At 62.4% G+C, this 21890-nt stretch overlaps 1 protein-coding gene across 11 annotated transcripts in view; it reads right to left on the reverse strand.

The window, feature by feature from the left end:
- The window catches only part of SZT2 (SZT2 subunit of KICSTOR complex), a 78589-nt gene that overhangs the window by 14947 nt on the left and 41752 nt on the right, over positions 1-21890 (reverse strand). For 5 of the 11 annotated variants that reach the window (XM_039486483.1, XM_039486481.1, XM_039486487.1 and 2 more), the window contains exons 28-58: positions 21549-21792; positions 20126-20285; positions 19950-20042; positions 19675-19756; positions 19085-19372; positions 18535-18673; positions 18068-18184; positions 17911-17974; positions 17399-17584; positions 16931-17266; positions 16640-16832; positions 16168-16242; positions 15899-16037; positions 14800-14920; positions 14469-14598; positions 14223-14375; positions 13918-14020; positions 13440-13557; positions 12996-13107; positions 12293-12411; positions 11730-11894; positions 10272-10353; positions 9526-9576; positions 5390-5578; positions 4923-5105; positions 4517-4692; positions 4135-4301; positions 3724-3821; positions 2962-3094; positions 2653-2780; positions 238-359 (exon numbers count right to left, since the gene is read on the reverse strand). In XM_039486483.1, the coding sequence (XP_039342417.1) occupies positions 238-359; positions 2653-2780; positions 2962-3094; positions 3724-3821; positions 4135-4301; positions 4517-4692; positions 4923-5105; positions 5390-5578; positions 9526-9576; positions 10272-10353; positions 11730-11894; positions 12293-12411; positions 12996-13107; positions 13440-13557; positions 13918-14020; positions 14223-14375; positions 14469-14598; positions 14800-14920; positions 15899-16037; positions 16168-16242; positions 16640-16832; positions 16931-17266; positions 17399-17584; positions 17911-17974; positions 18068-18184; positions 18535-18673; positions 19085-19372; positions 19675-19756; positions 19950-20042; positions 20126-20285; positions 21549-21792 (4466 nt within the window). The remainder of the gene's footprint in view (positions 1-237; positions 360-2652; positions 2781-2961; positions 3095-3723; positions 3822-4134; positions 4302-4516; positions 4693-4922; positions 5106-5389; positions 5579-9525; positions 9577-10271; positions 10354-11729; positions 11895-12292; positions 12412-12995; positions 13108-13439; positions 13558-13917; positions 14021-14222; positions 14376-14468; positions 14599-14799; positions 14921-15898; positions 16038-16167; positions 16243-16639; positions 16833-16930; positions 17267-17398; positions 17585-17910; positions 17975-18067; positions 18185-18534; positions 18674-19084; positions 19373-19674; positions 19757-19949; positions 20043-20125; positions 20286-21548; positions 21793-21890) is intronic. The other 6 variants (XM_039486486.1, XM_039486491.1, XM_039486485.1 and 3 more) reach the window with 4 other exon arrangements.

A 21890-nucleotide genomic window follows, 5' to 3' on the forward strand; every position in this document is an offset into this window, starting at 1 on the left:
TTGGGAACAATGGCCGTTATCAGCATGCCCGTCCAGATGGGGTGGCAGCATCAGGCCACAGAAAGACCACGGGGTTTGCCGTGCAAGGGCAGACAGGGAGGCAGCTGCCCAGCACTGCCCTGGCTCGGCTGCCTGCTCTGCCCCACCTCACTGTTACACAGGGCCCTGTGAGGAGCCAGGTCCTCACCCACAGGCCTGCCCGGAGAGGCTGCAGGGCCAGGCTGGATTTGTGCCCACCTTCTTGTCGAGGATCTCCAGGAGAAGGAATCTCTGCCGCGGGGCCAGTGAGGGGCTGGAATCGGAGCCCTTCTCAGTCAAGCTCAGCTCCACGGCCTCGAAGTGCTGGAGCCCCTTGTGGGCTGAAAGAGACCAGAGAGAACCACCATGTGCCTTCCTGCTGATCACTGCCCGTACCCTGCAGGGAGGCGTCGGCAGGACCCTGGGCGCCACAGGCCCCCTGTTCTCAGGAAGGAGGCCCATGACAGCAACTAGCCAGGACCCAGCTTGAGCGTATCAGCTCTGCAGCCTGCCAAGACGCAGCTGGCCAGGAGGGCTGCACCCTAGGTTCCAGCCTAATCCCCAACCACACGTACCAGCCCACGCCCCACCCTCAGCACTGAGATCCCAGAGCGACTTGGCAAAGTTGCCCCAGGCCCATGCTGGGCTGCAGTGTTCTGTGCCCATGTCTGATGCCCATTCCGCTCCCAGAGGTGGGTACATTTCAGTGGGTATGTAGGGAACGACCAAACGTTGAGTGCCACCAAGCTGTAAGGAGCACTCCCCTTGTGCTCCCCAGCCCTGTCTGCCAGGCCGGTCCCCAAAGCAGCCACTAAGGAGCAGCATAGCCCGGGCCCGTGATGCTGCCATGCCAAGTCCAGGGTGGAGCCAAGGCCCCCTCCCCTCATCCAGTCCTGAGCCAAAGATGGGCCCAGGGGCACATTCCTGACTCCAGGCAGGGCTAAGGCAGAGAGTCAGGCAAGACAGGAGCAGGGCTCGGGTCAGGCTGGCACCATGCAGTGCCACCTCTCCCATGCGGCTCTCATTTGCCACTCTCAGCTTGTAGGAAACCTCAATGCCATGACGCCTGTGCAGCTGCTGTGGAAAGGGGTTAGCGCCTCTGCCTGCGATAATCACGGAGACCTCAGCATTGCTCACTCTTTCACCCCCCATGCGAGCGGGTCACAGACCTGTGCAATTGACGGCAGGTGCCCACATTCTGGAGCCACGAGTGAAGGGTGCTGGGAAGCCGTTTTATTTTTCCCCAGCCAGGGTGCCAGGCCCAGGGGCATGTGCACACCCCACCCTGGGGAACCCAGGGCAGCTTTGGGCGCTGCGCATTCCTGTGTGCGACATCTGCCACGCGCAGCACCAGGCTGGTGGACACTCCTCGTCAGCGCTTATTTTTTGGGTGTGGCTTGGAAGAGTGCCCTGCAGGAGTGAAGGTGTGCAGCTGCAAAGTGCCCAGCCGGGGCCCGGAGCCCACCCTGAGGGCTGGAGGGGAGCTGATGGCAAAACCTGCTCAGGCCACTGTACAGCCACTGGCCTTGGCCCTTCTCGGGAAGCAGATGTGGTTTCTAGTCAGGAACATCAGGCCTCATCTGCCCTGGCTCCGTCAGGGTCTTGGGCACATGATGGGAGGGTCAAACCCTTCCCGAAGAGCTTTCCTGCAGAGTGCATGAGCTGAACACCAGTGGTGGCAGCTTCACCCCTGGGTGCTGGTATGGTCAGAGCCCCAGAGCTCTGCAGCCAGCCAGAAACCAGGCTGGAATTTTAATGGGGAGGACTGGACCCCAGGGGCACATACACCCACCCGCTCACCGAGCAGCAGCCCCCCGTGATTCTCTCAGTGGAGGATGAAGTTCTGATAGAGCCGATGCTGGAGGAGTTCCTCTTGCTCCTCTCCACATTCTGCTGAGCACCAGCTCCGAGCCTGTCTCGCTGGCACCTCACTCTGCCCCACATGGGGACTAAGGGCAGAATCCCCACGGGAGGCCAGCCAAGGTGGGCATCGTCTGAGCCAGCTCACCACTCTGATGAAGTAGCAGCATGTCTGGGACCAGCACAGCGTGTTCCCCAGGGGCGCTAGCTTGTCCGTCCCTGCAGTCCCTGTAGGGCCTGTCTGTGAGGAAGAGGAATGGGCCTGGCCTTCCCTTCTCTGTACGGCGCACCACCCACAAGAAAAAAGCCCCCCCCTCGCTGTGCTGAGAGATTCCGGCAAAGCAGAGACAGGATAAAACTCCTCGGGAGGCCCTGGCCCAGGAGTTACCCTCTGCTTAGCCACTGCACATTGCTCTGGGCTGGAGCAGCCGCCTAGTGCCAGCCTGAGGGGTGCATGGCACAGCCTGCACCACACGCATTGCCTGGAGTGTGTCACAGAACAATGGCTCCTCCTGGAGGATGTGCCACGTGGCGTGTTCAGTGTGACACAGGCGGACTGGGAGAGGGGAACTGCTCCTGTACTGCCCAAGCCTGAGTCCCACCTGGGGGAACCCCCTGGGGTGAGACAAGTCAGACAGGGGCCACGAGCAAGTCTGAGAACCAATGCCTTGTGGGCATGGAGCTGGGCACAAGAAGTTTCTGCCTGGGCACCTGCCCTCTCCCAACACTGCTTGCTTGGGCCCCCCCCTTGGCAGCACCCGGCCCCGCACTCACCCTGCTCAGTTTTGTAGCGCCACTGCTGGAAGTTGCGTCCCAGCAGGATGAAATGTCTGATGGCTGCAGGCCGAGGACTGGAGCTCTGATGGGGGTTATATGGAAGGAAGGTGGCACCCTGAGGGCAGCTGCAAGGGAGAACATCACACAGAGCATTGGCCGCCAGGAGCCGCCCCACCCAATACCTGCCAGCTGCAACAGGGAGCCTGGCAGCGACCCCCCACCCTACCTCCCAGCCGAGCTCAGGGCAGCCGACTCCTTGGGCCCTTCTCCCAACCCCACGGCCGATCCCCCCGGTGCGACACTCACCAGTGCTGCTGGAACACCTTGACAGCGGTGTCGCTCGCCAGGGCCGTGACCAGACTCACCACCTCCTCCAGGATGGAGGAGAGCAGGAAGCGGGAGACGATCTCCACCGAGCACTGCTGCACCGAAGGACACCCTGCCCCGCCCCGGAGAAGCGGCATGAGCCACAGACATACCCAGCTACAAAAGCAGCCTGCTGGGAGCAGAGGGAGCTGGCCTCCTGCCGGTTTCTCAGAGAGTGTTCGTAAGTACCCTAGTGGGGATGCACTTGGCAGAGCCAAAGGGCATGGACTGGGAGGAGCTGCGAGGATCTCAGGCAGGGATTCCAAAGGCACAGTTCTCCTCTGTGGAGCTGGACAGTGCCCGAATCTCCAGCCCGCTGTGTGGGGCCTGCGCTCTGGCCTCTTTCCTCTGGCAGGTGCCCTGTGGCCGCACATGCCTAGCAGCCTCTCCAATATCGAGCCCTCCTGATGGGCTGGGGAGAGTGACCAGGTCTCCCAGGCTGACGTGTGCAGCACTAGGCACTGGCTGGCCAGTGCAGGGCCATCGGTCGGAGGCCGTGTTACTGCTTATGCCATACCCCGGGCACATGGTGCCTTTAAGGAAACAAACAGCACCTACATGCTGGCTTAGAGGCACAGGGCAGGGTCAGCGTGGGCCAGAGGAAGGAATGGTTACACAGGGATTACTGGCAAAGCTTCGGGGAGAAGAGCCCCATTCCAGCCCCATCCTCGGAGGCAGGGGAGATGGGCCCGTGGTACATACCCAGCCGACTCATGAACGCCATCCACTGCCGGCAGGTCTGACTGAAGAGCGGGTGCATGGTGCCCACCTCCCCTTCCTGGAGCTGGCAGACTTGGCGCCTGTGGGGGCAGGGCACTAGTTATGCAGCCGAGGCCAGAGACGGACGTCGGGGCAGCACAAAGCAGAAGCTAGAGGGATGAGTGAATGTGGTGCCTGCCCGCCACCAGCACATATGATGTCTGGTCACTCCTTGTCCATGTGCAATGCCCGGGTGGGTCACCACAAGCCTCGGGCCCAGTGGGCCAAAGCCCCTCTTGCTCAGAGTCCTGCCACGCACACTGCAGCAGCAGCAAGGGCAGCCAGACGCGGCACGGGTACGGCCGGCCGGCCGTGGGTACAGCCGGCCGTGCAGGGAGCGCTGGGGGCACTTGCCTCTGGGCCTGCTCCAGCTCGGCCGTGGCGGAAGCACGCTCCTGGCTCAGATGCTGCTTGACGCTCTCCGTCTTGTGGCGGCGCCGGGTGCGACTCTCCTCTGGCCGCTCCAGCACGATGTCGTCAGTGGTTTTGGGGCTGCCCAGCTCCGAAGTGTCGGCCTTACTCTGGAGGGAGGGGGCACGAGAGGGGGTGGAGAGGGGCAAAGCTCTGACCTCCCCTTGCCCACCCATCCCAGCTGACTTCCAGCTGTAGGCCCATCCCCCCGCACTGCCATCCCAGCAGAGCCAGTTCCTCCCTTCCCAGGCCACGCTGTGACCCCAGCCCCGGGGCAGGGCTCAGTCTGAGCACCCCGCTACAGCCCACGTCCCTCTGACAGTACCAGCATGTCCCAGAAGCTCCGGCGCCCCATCTTGTTTGTGGGCGTGACTGGCTCGCCAGAGCTCGAGCTGGGGGCTGAGGTGAAGTGCAGAGGGGGTGGGGGCACTCTACTGGCACCAGCACTGCCCGCAGGAAGAGCCAGCCCCTTGGTCTCCGACACGGTCCTCCTGAGGCCTCCTGCAGACAGAGTGCACATCAGAACCTGGACAGAGGCTGTGGACCCAGCACCGGAGCAGCCTCCTCATGGAACCAGATCTCTCTGGCCAGGGGGGAGGGGCCTGTCACCCACTGGCTCCTGGGCTGGGGCCCATCCCACCCCCTTGGGCTCCAGGACACAGCTGCCCGTGGCGAGAAGACCCAGAAGAGACCCCACAGCCAGATGGCAGCAATCCTGCCCCAGAGCTTACCCCCACTGCCTAGCTCCTCCAGCGGGCAGGCGGCCTCCACGCAGAGTGGGGCTGGCAGCACTCGGAACTCCATGACTGCGTCGCACAGGGCATGGCGCACGGCGCTGCGCAGCTTCTCGGACAGCTGCAGGGGGCTGATGTTCCCTTTCTCCCAGACGTCCAAGCGCACCAGGGTGCAGGCAGCTGTGGGAAGAGGGTAGTCACCAGAGCTGCATGGCCCCTGCAGAGGGATGATACCTCCCGCTCCCCAAGCTCCGAGACACCCACTGCTACACGACGTCCTCTCCCCTGGGCACAGCAGGCCCTCCTCAGCTCCAGCGAGCCATCCCGGGGACATGGCTGGAGGGGCTCCCCACCCAGCCTTGAGCCCACTGTCCACGGTGCCCAGAGCTCCCCCATCAGGCTGCAGCTCCTGCCCAGGCTCAGCGGCAGGGATTGGCTCCAGTACAGAACATGCGCACTCCCACCTGGTTTGAGGGTGCCAGGTTCAGCATGGTGCCTGCTGACTGCAGTGAGGCTCTCGAAGTCTGCATCCTGCAGCAGGTCCGTGCCAGGCAGGGACGGGGGCAGCTTCAGGGAACTAGACCGTTCCCAGTGCGCCAGTGAGAGGGGGCTGCCATGCTCATCCACGAATGACAGAGCAATGCACGCAATTCCTGCAGGAGAGGAGAGCCCGAGTGACTGTGTGTCAACCCTGCACTGGACACCCCCAGCCCACAGGGACTCTGGGCCCTTGCCGAGAGCTGCCACTGCAGCCAGTGCCCACAGCCAACAGAGGAATGCAGCTGGGTCTGTCCTGCTGCCACTCTAGCATTCCCACACTTATACAGCTGCACAGGAGTGCCTGGTGCAGACTGACAGGGTCCCTGGCCTGGGGGAGCAGAGGGGATGGGCTGCAGATGCTCACATGATGCCTGGAGGAGGTGTGTGTGGGTCATGTACCCATCATGCTGCATTTGTATTGTTGGCTTGGTGCAAGGAGTCCAGCTATGCTGCCCTCAAACCCCCCACCCCAAATGCTGCACCAGCTCCCCCCTGCCCTTCAGTGTGCTCCTGGACGTCCCCGCAGCATTCTGGCTAGGACGTGCCCTCCCCACTCCTGGGGCAGGGCTCTGGTGTCCTTGCTCCTCTCCATGCCAGCATCCAACACTCGTCAGTAGCCCCTTTTGGGCCAGCACAGTGGTGCAGGACCTGTAGCTCCTGGTGGGGATGCTGGGAAGGCCTCAGGCCTGCAGCCTCACTCTGAAGAGCTGAGCCTTAGCCTGGGGTTTTACCCCCTCCGGGACTCACCCTGCAGGGGCAGACAGAGTGAGGGGCATAGAGCAGTTAGTTCTTTGTACGGCAGGAGCCAGACCCTCGATCGGCCCCACTGTGCCACACACAGCCAGAGGCCTCGTCCCCAGGGGTCTGCAATCTCCATCGGGACAAGGGGCACCCGCGGGACGGGAGGGAGGCAGCAGCAGCAACAGGAGCAGGTGACACAGCCCAGCCCTGGGACCATAACTCAGGCACCCAACCCCACGCTGGGCTTCCCAGTGCAGCTCTCCCAACAGCCAGAGCGGCAGCACCACGCTTATTTTGTGGATAGCAGCCCATGCAGGAAGCGCCGGTGCAGGAAAGGAGGCCAAGAGCACTGTGTCCACTGCACACATCGTCCTGTGTGGGGTCCCCACACTGCTGTGTCTCTGGACATGGAGCTGGCTCCCCATGGACCATCAGGAGGGCCCTGGCAACTGGGAGAGGGTGCGGGGAAGTTGGCTGGGTAAGGACAAGATCTCTCCTAGGAGCAGTATGCGCAAGGTGGCCCAGGAACCTGCACTTAAGGGCAATGAGACAGGCAGAAAGCAACAGCGTCCTGTGGCACCTTATAGACTAACAGACGTACTGGAGCATGAGCTTTCATGGGTGAATACCCACTTCGTCGGACTTATTCACCCATGAAAGCTCATGATCCAATGCAGCTGTTAGTCTACAAGGTGCCACAGGACTCTCTGTTGCTTTTTACAGATCCAGACTAACACGGCTGCCCCTCTGATACTTGAGGCAGGCAAGTCACCACACAGCTGCTGGCACGTGAACACACACAGGACCCATGCACTAGGTGTGCCAGTTACATGTCAGCAACAGTGGCCATCACAGGGGCCGCCAGGGCCCTGCCCCAATCCATCTCACAGGAGGGTAACGCTCTCCCCTGCAGAGCGCAGAAAGTCACTCATGGGTGCCAGCGACCCAGCTGGGACAGTGGGTCACCAGGTCTGCCCATCACACAGGGAGGGCAGCAGGTGGCTGGGGCCTGCCCCCACTCAGCACTGGAGGCAGTGACCCCTTTTCCGGGGGCGGGGGGATGCTTTCAGCGGAGCAGGAGTCAGCGGAACAGCAGGGTTTTATCTTCCTCGGGGGCTGGGCTCCCCCAGCCCATTTCACCCCATTAGCGCTGCCCCTCAGACTGTGCTGGGCCACTTCCCCTGGGGGAGGGGGCACAAAGGAAGGTGAAGAGAAGCAAGTGGTGCCCCCTGCTACACACACTCCAGAGCGCAGCGCCCACCTTGGCAGCCCAGAGAGGTGCTGAGGCGGTGCCTTTTCCTGGTGCCCACCTGTCAGAGCTCTGCAGTCTGGGATGGCAGCAGAGCGCTGATAGGTTCCCTGCAGCCTGCCCTTCCCAGGACATGCACTGAAGCATCGGTGGCAGATTCCCAGCAAGGTGGGTGCTGAGAGACGTTCACCGAGGACTATGATCATCCTCCAGTTTGACCAGGCGTGTAGCAGGCCAGAGAGAATCTCCCCTGGGATGCCTGGATCCAGCCCAGAACTTCGTTCTGAGCTAGCGCAATGGCTAATTACGTCCAAAGTTTAATTTGTTTATAGTCAGAATTGTCTAGTTCAGCTTCCCGCCCCGGAGCCCGTTCGGCCTGTCTGCCAGCCTGAAGAGCCCTCTGCTAGCGGAACACGAGGCTCCACCCAGGGTGCTCAGACGTGCTCCAGTCATCCCTTCTCTCTCTTGCCAACACCGAGCTCCATGACCTGGCAGGCTTTCCAGCTCACCAGTCCTCCTCGGGACTCCTGCACCTTCCATCCCCCTGACGCGTGCACACCTGAATGGGGGACAGTACCCAGGGCTGGTCCCTGTCTGCCTGCATCTCTCTCTCGGTAGTCCATCGATCCGATGATGACAAATCTGTGCAGATCATCTATTGTTGGTCTCATGGTGTGCCCTCTGATGACTGTACAAGCCAATTCTAGAGGTGCACATTTGGCTGCAGATGGTGCATGGGGTGTATGGGGTGCCCAGGAAGGGGTAGTACCTCTGATGGGGGGGGGGACTTGTCGTACCCCTTCGGGGGTGGTCCGTCCACTTTGGTCCCCACCTGTCACTCTGCCTGCATCAGGAGGGCTGCTACCCCCTCCCTGGGGCAGGGCAAGCCATGCAGCTCTGTGACCTGCCTGATTCCTCAGGCCCACTCTGCAAGTGCCTGCCTCAGGTAGACGGCTGGTTCCCGGGGGCTGCCCCAGCACGAGAGGCCAGCCAGGATCCAGGCACAATGCTCTGGAGCAGGGGAACAGGCTGGGGTACACCAGAGCAGACCCACTGGTGTGCCTGCAGGGGGCTCGCTACTCCTCCAGATGCCAATGCTGCCAGTCCCATTATGAGAGCAGAGGGGTCCCCACGCTGGGCATAGCAGCTGGGAGCTGCAAGGGCCCCGCTGTGGCTGGGCCTGATGCCTGCAGCAGCTTGGAGCTCTGCCCCCCTCCCCGCCACAGCCAGGAGCCGCAGGGTCCTCCCTGCCACCCGCACCAACCAGGAGCTTCGGGGTTCCCCTGCTGCCTCATGCCACGGGTGGACCCTGCAGCCCCCAGCCACCGCAGGCTGAAGTCATGGAGGTCTCGTGAAGTCAGGGACTCTGACTTCCATAGGAAAATCGCAGCCTTAACCATTGCTGGTGTGACGATGTCTAAGACCCAGCTGAAACTGGAAACCCACTCTCGGGCACAGCCCAGACGGACAGCGACCGAGATCACGGTCCCCCCACTTCCTGCCAGGATTCCCACCCAGACCCACGATGACGGAGACTGGGACTTCGTCCCCTCCTACCCTGGTTCCCACTGGAAGTGCTGGCCAGACCGCAGCACTCACCTAGCCCCATCTCACCGGATCCCCTCCACCCAGCCTCATCACACCAGGGGTGCTGTCCACTATAAACCCCCCAGTGCAGCCACCTGGGTCTTGGCGTGCAGGGTGACCTCTCAGGGCCCTGTGGACACAGCCGTGGAGGGAGCCTGTACCCTGTGGGCACTGCCTGCAGCATGCCCTGGTGGCAGGAGACGTGTTCCCATTGCAGAGAGCTCCCCGGGCAGAGTGGGGGGTGGGAGCCAGCAGCAGAACTCTCTCTCCAGGGGATTTGAGGGTTGTGGCCCCAGGCAGCAGCAGCCTTCTGCTCACTGACCCCACAGGCAGCTGGGAAGAGGGAGCCTGGGAGTCACACAGCCACAAGACGAGTCAGCACTGAAGCCACAATACAACCCAACCAGTCCATTGCAGGAACCAGAGGGGCCAGGTGGGGGGGGAGGGGAAGAGGTTCAGTGCAACACGAACCACAGGTGCTACCTTGAAAGTGGGAGAGCGGAAACAGGTGCTGCACAAGGTCCGACATGGTTCCTACACAACAGAAGAGCATTCAGAGGGCACAGAGGGCCACACCAGCCTCGCCACAGGCAGACAGAGACGGGACATCACCACCCAGCACAGGAGGGCACAAGGGACCAGCACCAAGCACAGGACGGGCAGGCTCTCCTGCAACAGCCCACGAGAGAGGGCAGGGCACCGCATCCACAACTAATCTTCAGCAGCTCAAGGGTCCCCATCGCCAGGCGCCTGCACCCCGCGGACCTGCCCTTCCCCACCCAAGACCCTGAACCCTGAGGATTACCCCACCCCCCTACCTGTTGGAACCCAGCTATGTGTCACCCCAGAGCTGGGCGAACAGTGACCTGGGCTACTGAGGGGCAGGGCACACTGGGGCCCTCGGGGAACAGCACGGCAGGAGCTACTGCTTTGCTGCTCAGCCATGTCCAAGGAGCCTCCAGCCAGCCCCAGAGCTGCGCTGCAGCAACACTTCAACGGACTGGAATGGGGCAGGGGACCCTCTCCAAGCTGTGCTGGGCCCCAGCTGCCATGACGGGCCTTTTCCCTGGGAGGACTCTCCAGGGAACAGATGATCCCCACGGCCCCACATCCACACTCTGCGCACAGGACATGTGCTGCCTCCTATCCCTGTGGGACACTCAGCACAAGAAAGCAGCTCCCTGCTGCTCAGCCCCTCACCCAATGCCAGAGAGCCCAGCACCCAGTACCTTTGCCGCCAGTGCCTTGGCCACCGGGCTTGTTGTACAGGTAGAGATCGAGGTCGGGACTGCCACCCTGCTGGAAGTAGTGCTGGGGAGCAGAGAAGGAGAGGGGTGAAGGGTGTGCCAGGGTAAGCACCCCACTGAGCGACGGGAGGCGGCCCCAGCCACATCGGCAGGAGAGCAGAGCCTGTCTCGGAGTGGGCGCGTGCCAGCCCAGCGTGGCTTCACCCACTGTAAGCGCTCTGCCTCCAGCCACATGAGCAGGTCCCTTGCTAACCCTGAGCCTGCCCCATCTGCTTCAGCCCTGCCCTCCATGCTCGGCCCTCATCATCTACCAGCCCCTGGGACTTGATGGGCCCTGGCGCCTAGCAACCTGCCTTGCATGCTGGTGGCATCACCTCCTCAGCCACAAGCCCAGAAAGGCTGCCCGGGACACTGAGCTGCCTAGGATGGCTGTCACCCAGCCAGGCCCCACAGCTAGAGGGGAGGGGAGCAGACAGCCTGCCAACCAAGCAGTGCACTGCTGTGGGTCAGCGGGCACCGAACTCTCCACCACCGGCCACCCCACCTCCACACCCCGATGTAGAGTGGGTGGGGCTGTAGGCCGGGGTCTGGAGTCTGAGCCTTTCTTAAGGGCATGAAGCCCTCAGAGCCAGGTGGCAGCACACCCAGGAAGCCAGAGCCAATCACAGAATCTCAGGGTTGGAAGGGACCTCAGGAGGTGTCTAGTCCAACCCCCTGCTCCAAGCAGGACCCATCCCCAGACCCCTAAATGGCCCCCTCAAGGACTGAATTCCCAACCCTGGGTTTAGCAGGCCAATGCTCAAACCTCCCCCCAGCAGATCCAGGGGCAGGCTCAGCGCCCACATGGAGGCTGGCACAGCAGCCCTGCTCATTCTGTAGGTGTGGCATGGCTGGCCGGAGGCGCTGGCTCAGTGGGGCCAGGAGACAGAGCCACGGGGCATTGTCACAATGAAAAGAGACAGACGTGGCAGGGGTGTCTCCACAGCGACAGCCGGGAACAGGACCATTGCAGATGAGTGCTGCAGCTGGGCCCCTCCTACTCCCCACCCTCCTTGTCCTCTGGGTCACCCCTCAAACCCCTCCCGTCAGCCCTCGGCTGGGCTTTGCTGTGCAGCGCCCCAGCTCTGTGGGCATTGGCCTGTGCGTGGGGACAATGCCCAGTGCCGTGCAATAGGGAAGTGGGGGGTGACTGCAGGGTAAGGAGCCAGCACCCGGCAGTGCTGCCTGCCCCAACCGCTCCCAGGGGCTCTTCTCCTTGGGTGGGAATTCACTCTCCTCAGGCTCCAGAGCGAAGCATCAGCCTTGACCACTCTGCCACTGCCCGCGAGGGCAGCAAGGCAGCCACAGGCCTTCACAGTCTACCCAGTCGGAGCCCTGTTCCGATGCCCCCCCCCAGCCCACTGTGGGAACACGGCCGCACACAGGGCCCCGGCCTCTCACCTTGAAGTGGTGCTCAACGTTGCTGTCGGTGTACTTGGGAGTGTGCAGGAAGATGAGCAGGTTCTGGCGCAGGTAACAGGCCGCAGCATGGAGCCAGGGTAGAGAGGCTGGGGGCAGAGTGAACTGGAGGACTTCTGTGGGCGGAGAGCCTGGGGGCTGGATGAACTGTGAAGAGGAAACCCGCTAATCCCTGGGCACAGCACTCCTGGGAGAGGCAGCATCAGACAGGCCCCTCCGAGTGCTGCTGCACACAGAACCCCCCTGAGGACCCAGTGGACGTACGAGGGGTGCTCATGGGCACTGTTCCAGAGATGGCATGAAGTAGGGGGTCTGCACTCTGAGACAGCTGGCAGGAGCCCTGCGCCACCCCAGCGCCTGGCACCCCAGCCATGGAGACAGCCTACGGCAGTGGCTGCTGATTTTTAGATGTTCCCTGCAGAGGCAGGGTGGCTGGCCTGGGGGTGGGGGACAGCGGGGGCGCAGCAGGACTGATGGCTCCTGGCCTCTAGCAGGGGTATGGATCTGGCTCCGGGCTGTGATTGTGGGCCCTGGGAAAGCGTTACCTCCACGTCAGCCGGGGTCAGCTTGCAGTTCCGCACTAGCATGACAGTGATGATGTCCAAGGTGGCTTCATCCAGACGCCTGCGCAGAACCTTCACCAGCTCGTCTGTGATCTCGGGCCCTGGGGAGAAGCAGAGGTGAGAGCAGCCCCCAGCACAAGACGCTCATCGGGGCACCACCAACGGAGCTCCCACCCCGCCCCTCAAGCAGGGCCCCCGCCTGTCACAGCAAACCCCGAGAGGCCACGTGCCAGCGCAAGCTGCTCCCGTCGGAGGAGCAGCCCTGGCACCGACTGGGGGAGGCATGGCACTGTCTGGGCCGCACGTAGTGCATGGAGTTTGACTGTAGGGCCCTCTGGCATCAATGCCCAGGAAAGCTGGGGCGCAAGGGGAGAACAGGGCCCGGCACAGACAAGGAAGCAGCCTCCCCCCACACTGGGCCAAGGGAGAAACTGTTCCCCCTGACCTGAGACATGCCTCATGCCACGCTGAGCTGCTGACTCCAAGCCCCAGCACCAGGCATCGCTCAGACAACAGCCAGGGCAGAGAATCTTGCACCCCAGCCTATCCCCCCCCTCACTGCCCCGGAGGCGATCCTGCCCCCACCCACTGCCCCGGGGGTGCCCCAGCCCAGCCCCTCCCACACCACTGCCTAGGGTAGGGGGTGATAGATCCTGTGCGCCCCTCCCAGGAGGTCCTGACCCACCTGCTGGGGCGACACCATGCACCATGAGCTGGATGTGTCTGTCCACCTGTCCCACGGGGCGGGCAGAGTCTGTGCTGCGGCAAGAGGCTGTGTCCAGGGAGGAGCGCGAACCCTGGGAGGAACAAAGGGGCTACACTAGACACACCTGCTTCCACAGCCCCCTAGAGCCAGCCCCACCCGAACTGCCCCCTGCCCTACCTGCAACTCCCCTACCCCACAATTCCCCCACCTCTACCCCCAACCCTCCTATGCCCCACATGCACTCCCTCACAAACCCTCAAAACCCACAACTGCCTGCCAGAGAGGAGATGGGGCTGCTCCCTGTATCCCAGGCCTTCGGCACTCACCACCACTGCGTGCCCATGCTAGGCTCACTGACCCGCCCCCCACAACCCTGAGGAGCTGCCCCAGATCCCGCATGGGCAGAGAGCAACACAGACTTACTGTCTGATCCTCCATGTAAATGGGCTCCTGACTGCGTGTCAGAGCCAGCGAGCGGCACACGCAGCCTTGGATGCTCTCCCCTTCCCACGCCTTCCCGCTGTGGGTGGTTTCAGAGAGTCTGGGCACAGGGAGAGAGGGACGAGAGAAGTGTGGGGCAGCAGCCTCAGCCCCAGGGGGTGGGGCCCAGGGCATTAAGGTGTCAGTAAAAAGGAGCAAGAGTTCAGTGGGGTTTTTACTGAAGGCTCAGCGGGTCTCCGTATGGAGGGCCAGGCAGCAGTGGGCAGGAGGGACTGGTGGAATGGTGCGGTCACTGTGGGTGCTGCAATAGCATGTGCAGGGCACTGCCAGACACAGACCGTCCCTGCCCCAAGGAGCCCAGAAATCCAGGGCAATAGCCCCCTGGGGGGGCGGGGGGGAAGAAGAGAATGGCTGAGGGACAAGGCGACCAGGGGCAGGGCTGAGGAAGGGGGCTCCTTACCGGAGGTAGAAGACGGACTTGGTGGATCGCTCCTGGTAGACAAACATGTTCTTCCTGTTCACCACGCAGAAAGCATTGAGCACCGAGCGCAGCGCCTGGATAGCTGCGGAGACACAGGACACAGCTCTGTTCTGCAGCCCACTGCCCCACTGAGCTCTCTGTCCCCCCACAGCGCAGGCATGGTGCCTTGGCAGGCACTGCTCAGACCCCCGCCTGCTGGATGCCTGGGAAAGGCAGGACCCGTCCGCCCATGTCAGCAGGGCAGTCAGTCCCTATGGCAGCGAGGGGACCCCGACGGTACGCACCTCGCGAGACCCCCATGTTGGGCCCCATCTTGAGACGGGAGTGCACATGGATGAGGGTGCTCCACACGACGGGGCAGGCGAAGTGACCTGGCATGAACTGCATGGTGGCTGCCAGGTAGTCACGGGGCTGGTAGCTCTCCTCGGTGGAGTAATCTGCAGGGCAGAGAGTGGGTCATGTGGGCATGGCACTCCGGTCACACCGGGGCTGCAGGGGGAGGGGAGGGGAGGGGAGAGAGAGCGGCTTACCATCGGTGGGCTGGGCGCGCTGCCGGTAGGAGTTGTAGGGAGTCTCGCTCTTCCAGATGTCCTCCTCGCTCTCCGCCACCAGCAGCGTGTTGCAGACGTGGCTGTCGTGCAGGTCCTGCAGCAGCAAGCGCTGCAACAGACACGGGGCGGGCTCAGGCTGGCTTGCCATGGCCCGGGCCCCAGGGCGAGCGAGGCTGGAGCCCAGGGCCCAGGCCTCCTTGCACTGGTGCTGCAGAGGGAACTGGGAGCTGGGCCGAGCCCAGGAACCCCTGTTCATTCAAGAGCCAGGCTGGGCCTCAGAGCACCAGAGCCTCCCCAGGAGCCACATTACCTGGTTAACGATCCTGCAGATCTCACCAATCTTCCTCACCACGGTCTGGTGGAGACGCAGACACTCCCCGGCCGGCTCCTTCCCGGCCTCAGCCATCGCCACCTGCTCCGCACTCAGGCTGCTTCGTGGGGGTGAGAGAGGGAGGTCAGCAGGCCTATGGGATGCAGGCTATGGGGCCCAGCGCCCGGGATCCCCAGCCACACTGGGGAGCTGCTTTGCAGCTGGCAGGGACAGGGGAAAGCTGGCAGAAAGGGCTGGTCTCCCAGTGGGCAGGAGGGATGGAGAAGGGGAGGAGAGACAGTCAGGACCCCACGCCTGGACAATGGAGAGAGCAGCAGCCGGACTGGCTGGCAGGACAACAGAGGGAGAGACAATGAGTCACTCCTTGGCAGGGAGATGGGAACTGGGGCTGTGAGAACAGAGACCCAGGACTGGAGCGCAGGGCTGGGGAGGAGAGCAGTCACATGGGGTCCTGGAGAGAAGGGCAGGCGAGGGGCTCTCAGACCCTGCGGGAGCAGGCTTGGGGCAGGTATGCTGGAGCGGGACCGAGGACTCGCACCCTGCAGCGGGACTCCATCTGCCGTGGGAAGGATCAGCAGAGGGGAGAGGCTGTGAGCAGCAGAGGTCACAGAGCTAGAGCAGAGTCCTGCTGAGTGGGGTGTGAGGCTTCAGACAGGGAGCAGCAGAGTTGTTAGCAAGGAAGGCAGCTTCTCCCATGAGTGGCTCGGTGCCTGCCCCAACCCCCTGGCCATGGTCATGGCTGGGGGCAGCGCGACAGGAAGCCCCACCCAGCTCAGGTCACAGAGATTGGCAGCATTAGCCCAGCTTGCCCTGCCAAGCGTAAGAACCAACTGCCCAGCTGTTTGTCTGAGATCGTGAGGGTTGTGACAGGGGCTGTGCTGTCCTGGGCCCTGTGTGACATGGCTGGTACCCAAACACCCCAGCACTGGGCTGGGGCAACCAGGGTGCCCCAGAGACAGACAGCAGACGCAAGGAGCGAGCAAGGCTGGGAGCAGGCGACACTCGGAGCAGAGAGCGGGAGAAGTCCACAGGCCAATGTGAGTGACAGGAAGGGGTGGGGGAACAGGACCTTCGTTACCGTGTGTGAGAATACACCTCCACCCGGTCCTGCTGGATCTTTACAAGGAGCCAGAAATCTGGCATCAGGGGGCACTTCGGGTCGTGGTCGCTTATCAGGGCTTCCTCGCATTCCGAGTCACTGCTCCCTCCGTCGTAACCTGACACAGAAACACGGGCCCTGTGAACAAGCCCCCCCGCTTCCTTCCAGAGCGGGAGCTGGGACCTTGGAGCCCAGCGCCAGCCAGTCCCGTGCCCCACGCTGCCTGCCCTCGCCGAGGGGACTCTCACCTAAGTGATCCGAGTCCATGCTGCCCTGGCTTGACACTAGGCTCTGCACTCGGCTGGGACGCTGCTTGCTGGCGCCTGCGGGAGAAGAGGGAGCACTTAGCAGAGCGCATGTTGCAGCGCACAGACCCCAGGCTCCCAGACATGACACCAGCTGACTAGCAGCACAGGCCCAGGGTGCCGGGAGGTACAGCGATGGGCCTGGGACTGACTCTGGAGCGGCCTCCGTGTCTAGGGACACCCAGCACAGCCCAGTTCACAAACCCCCATGTGCCAACAAGCAGAACCAACCCCCCAGGCCGGCACAGAAAGGGGGAGGCAGCTGGCCTTGAGAGACCCCGTTCCCAGGAGCAGGGCTCCCCCTGTGCAGAACACCTGTGTCAAGCAGGGACCACACGGCAGCACCGAGGAAGCTGCTCTCGTGCCGTGGGCTCCAGCCCAGCACATGCTGCTCAGCCCCATGCAGGGCTCCTACCTTCCCTGCCCTGGGTCCCGGAGTCAGCCAGGCTTGCTGCAGATGGCGATTTCTCACCACTCCCCTTCTCTGAGGACAAGGGCAGGAACTGAGAGTGGGGAGGAGTCAGGGGAGTCATCTCCTGGGCTGCCTCCTCCAGCGAGCTGTGCCCCACTGCTCCACTTTGCTCCGGCCTCAGCACCTCCTCTGGCTCCTGCACCCAAATCAGGGGCTGTGTTACTGATCTGCCCCCAGGCTGGTTCCCAAAGCTCAGCTCCCCCATGCCGTCCTGACACCATCCATCCCTCTCACCTCATCCTGCGTCTGGCCGCTCTCGCCCAGTGGATTTCCCATGTCTGGCCCAAACTGGCTCTCACCCACGGACCAGGCCCAGAGGCTTCCAGCCCCCTGCGGCAGGGAGGGCATTGGATGGTTTGGCTGGAGGCCTTCGGCATCTGCTCCGCTACTCCTCTCCTGCCCAACGTGGCTCTGGGCTGCTTCGGTGCTTCCTCTTGGCGCAGGCTGCTGCAGGCTGGGGACAGCGCTGGCGGGGGTCTCCAGGGGGCGCAGGCGGCTGACGGAGACGTAGTGGTAATCACTTCCCTCTGCATTGAGCACGTAGCCTGGCAGGGTCATTCTCCGGAACTCCTGCAACACAGAGCCCAGGAGAGTGCACTGTAAGGGGGGGCCTGGCACTGCCAAGGGCAGAGCAGAGAGCACCCTGGGCATGCACACGAGGGGTGAGGTAGGGCACATCGGCAGGGGCTGTGGGGCTCTCACCTCTCTGAACTTCTCCAAGGAGTGCTCGGGCCCGAAGACAAACTGCAGTGGCACCACCTCGCTGTGGCAGCTGGGCCTCCCCTGAGAGCTGTAGACGTGGGTGGCGACCCGTTCCAGGATGGAGGTGCTGACCGCCTGCGAATGGCGCAGCGCAGACACCATCTCATCATCCAGAAGCCAGCGGATCTAAGGGCCAAGGACATGATCTGGGTGACCTGTGCCCACACTCCCCACCATGCACCCTGGGCCTCTATCTCCCTCCCCAGCCATGCCCACTGGTGGCCAGAGGTCAGAGACACTCCTGCACCAACCCCAGGCCTTGGCTGGATTCAGACAGACTTGCCCAGCAGGTGGGCAGCACACAGGCAGTGTCCTGTGCGTCCTCAGCAAGGCCTGGGGCCTGCTCTCAGCATGCAGCCTGCTGCAAGCAGGAAAGGTCCCTTGGCTGGGACACGCTTGGCTGGGCAAGGCGGCGGCACTGCGGTGACCCAGGGAGGGCACCCAGGGCTCACCTCATTCATGGTGGCTTCGACAGCTTGTCTGTGTACCCCTGGGAGGTTGGAGAGCGCTGGGTGCCTACGAGAGAGGGAAGAGTGGGGTTCATTCTCCCGCACCCCCGGCACTGCAGCCTAGCACGGAGCCCAGCTGCCAGGCCAAGGGCTGCAGTACCTCTCGTCTCCCATAGACGGCAGCCGCTCCAGGTTGTGCATGATCTCCTCGTCAGAGCGAAAGGAGGAGGGCTGCCCGGGCGAGCGGGTGAAGGAGATGCTGCTCTCAGACGTGTACCTGCCACAGGAAGAGAGCGCAGGTTGGGACGACATCCCCCGAGCCCCAGGCAGGAGCCACACGGAGGCGGCTTCAGTGGAGTACGGGGGCCCCAGGCAAGGGCTGAGCAGTTGTGGAACAGGGGGGCCATTTCTCCCATAGCCAGGGACCCTGGTGCCACATCACGGGGAATCAGGGCAGCCTAGTTCTACAGGAAGGTCCAGGATGCAAGGGGGAATTCCACCTTCTTTGTCTGGAGGGGTCAATTCAGGAGAGCCAGGCCAGCCGGGCACCCGGTCTCTAGCGCCGGGGTAGCCAGCCCCGGGTCTGGAGGGGTCAGTTCAGGGGAGCCAGCCCAGCCCCACGCCCACCTGTTGTGGTGAAGGTCAGCATTTACACCTTCTATCTCCAGCGGCAAGGTCAGCACGAAGATGTCCAGGGTCACACACAGGTCGCTGAGATCAATGCTGGCCATAGTCTGGCAGCTCTCCAGGCAGCTCAGCACTTCCCCTGAGGAAGGACACCAGGAGGTCAGGGGAAGGGGCTGGCATGGGGGTCCTGTGCCGAACCCTGCCCTGCCCAGACAGGTGGAACAGGCCCCTGAGGGGTGCCATGAGGCAAGAGGAGCCCAAGTCCTGCCGTTCCTGTGCAGCACCCTGGAGCCACTTTCCCAGGGAGCAGGAGGGCTGGCTGGCTGATGGCACCAGCATAGTACTGGGAGAGCTTTGGCCTCCAGCCTGGGAGGGAACCTGCCTCAAGCAAGCAGCATCTAGGGCAGAGGGAGAGACGAGCGTGCTGTGCTCCAAGGGGCTCCACTCACCCAGCCAGCAGCCTGGCACTGACCTGGGCTCCCTGCTGGAACCCTTCAGCTCAGGATGCAGCCAAGGCCCTAGCCCTGGCCGCCTGCGGGCATGCTCTTACCCAGGCAGGTGGGCAGCGACCGCACAGGCATGGAGCTGTGCTGGCTGCGCAGCTTCACCGAGCAGGTCAGGTGCACGAAGAGCGGTGGCATCTCCTGCTCCAGGAGCTCCTGCTCGTTCAGCGAGTCCCCGCCCAGGACACTGAACGAGTCGTCGTCGTGGTTGACGGTGTTTGAGTCCGAAAGGGAGCCCAAGTCCGGGAACTCGTTCTCCAGCTTCTCCCGATACTCCACCTCCAGCTCCGGGTCACTCTCCGTGGCAATGCAGCAGCCAGACACGGTTCCTGCACCTGCACACACACACACAGCGTAACCGTACCATTACCCTGCTAGTGGAGACGCAGCTCACAGCAGCAGTGCTCCATTGCCAACATGGCCAGGACTGGCCCCCCAACGAGCTGCATTTATAACTGCAGCTACGGTAGGGCTTCTGCCCGTACAGCTACGGCAATTGGGGGCAAGATCTTCACACTGCTCCAAGAACGATGCTGGAACACTAAGTGCACTCCAGCCGAGCTCCCCTCCCTTGTAAGTCCAGCCCCCCCGGCACTAGTGCCAGGCACATGCTCTCGTAGGGAGGACAGAGAGTTACCTTCTTCAGCTGCCAGTTCAGCTTCCGACCCCTCCATGTCCTCGCTGCCCTTCCTGTCTGCCTGGTCCCGGGAGGCCTCCTCCTGAGCAGGAGGAACAACCTCGTGTCAGTCATCACTGCTCCAGCGCCCCAGGGGCTCAGCAGATGCCCAAAGGGCAGACTCGGGGGAGACAAATGGCACCTCCCTCCTCGGAGGAGCCTAGTTCACTTGTCCCACCACCAGGGCACTGGGGCAGAGCTAGGCACAAGGACCCGAGTCCCCACCCCACACACACCTCTTTCTTGGCACAGGGCGGACAGTAGAAGAAATAATGAGGATTCGAGAGCACTGGCTTAAAATGCAAACTCCCAATTTCCAGGAACTTCTCCTGCCGAGAGAGACAGGAGATGGTGAATGTGAAACTGACTCCCTCCGGCCCCAGCCCACTGCATGCTTGCTCCCCTCCCTCACCTGGATGATTTTATGCAGGTCAGGGTGCACCTGGCAGGGCTGGCCATTCTCCAGCAGGGATAGGGGGAACTCTGGGCAGCAGCTGGCGCTGATCTTCGGCTCCTCGGTGGGGCATGAGAAACCTCCGTGGTCCTGCTCACTGTAGTCCTCCATCTCCGCACTGACAAGGCCACATGCATACAAGCCAGATGGGCACAATACGAACCATGAACAGAGTCAGTGTCACCGTCAGGTACAACGCTCCCATAGAATCACAGAATATCAGGGCTGGAAGGGACCTCAGGAGGTATCTAGTCCAACCCCCTGCTCAAAGCAGGACCAGTTCCCAACTAAATGATCCCAGCCAGGGCTTTGTCAAGCCTGACCTTAAAAACCTCTAAGGAAGGAGATTCCACCACCTCCCTAGGTAACCCATTCCAGTGCTTCACCACCCTCCTACTGAAAAAGTTTTTCCTAATATCCAACCTAAACCTCTCCCAGTGCAACTTGAGACCATTACTCCTTGTTCTGTCATCTTCCACCACTGAGAATAGCCTAGATCCATCCTCTTTGGAACCCCCTTTCAAGTAGTTGAAAGCAGCCATCAAATCCCCCCTCATTCTTCTCTTCTGCAGACTAAACAATCCCAGTTCCCTCAGCCTCTCCTCATAAGTCATGTGCTCCAGCCCCCTAATCATTTTTGTTGCCTTCCACTGGACTCTTTCCAATTTTTCCACATCCTTCTTGTAGTGTGCGGCCCAAAACTGGACACAGTACTCCAGATGAGTCCTCACCAGTGCCGAATAGAGAGGAATGATCACATCCCTCGATCTGCTGGCAATGCCCCTACTTATACAGCCCAAAATGCCATTAGCCTTCTTGGCAACAAGGGCACACTGCTGACTCCTATCCAGCTTCTCGTCCACTGTAACCCCTAGGTCCTTTTCTGCAGAACTGCAGCTGAGTCTATACCAGGCCTTTGCCAGGCTTTCAGGAGAGGAGCAGAGGGAGTCAGATCGGGGTCTGGATACAGACACTGACAGAGTTCAGCCATGCAGGGAAGGGGCTGTGCCTCTGGAGAAGTGGGCAGAGTGCAGCAGTGTCCATGCTCAGTGCTGACTGGGGCTGGTCGCACTGCACGTAGCAGGGATTCAGGGCGCTGCAGTCACGCCACAGACCTTGGCTCAGCACGAAGTCCGCCAGCCACAGAACTCGTCCTGCAGACATCTCATGCCATTCTGTCCCTAGGCACTGTACGCCTCGGCAGCACCAGGGAGTGGGAACCCGGCAGGACACATTGCAGCCCCCAGCCCAATGCTGCCTCACTTCCTTAGCCCTCCTGCTCCATGATGCTGTCTCTCCTCTGCATGGAAACGACCCGTGACGGGCCAGGAGCTCACGGCTCTTCCCTGAGTCAGTACAAAGGGTGGCAGATGGCTCCTACCTAGACTCTGAGACGAGGACGCCCCTCTCCCTGGAGGGCGGCTCCTCCTCCTGCTCCAGGCTGGCCGCCCTGGGGTGCGTGTGGAAGTGCCGGTGGCTCTCGCGGAAGGCCCGCACGTGGCTGCAGAGGGTCAGCAGGAAGTGGGTGATGTCGATCTCCTGCAGCAGCTCCTCGCAGTAGTCCATGGCTGTGAGAAGGTCCTGGGAGCTGATGCTATGTGACTGCTGCAGGCTCTTGAACAGCCCTGCGGGTGCAACACTGGGCTGAGTGCACGGCTGTGCCCAGCAGGGCGGGAGGTGGGAAGGTTACTCTGGCAGCTCAGTAAGCCCCCAATGAGAGGAC

This window comes from Mauremys reevesii, linkage group 8 (assembly GCF_016161935.1).
Source record: "Mauremys reevesii isolate NIE-2019 linkage group 8, ASM1616193v1, whole genome shotgun sequence".
NCBI lineage: Eukaryota > Metazoa > Chordata > Testudines > Geoemydidae > Mauremys > Mauremys reevesii.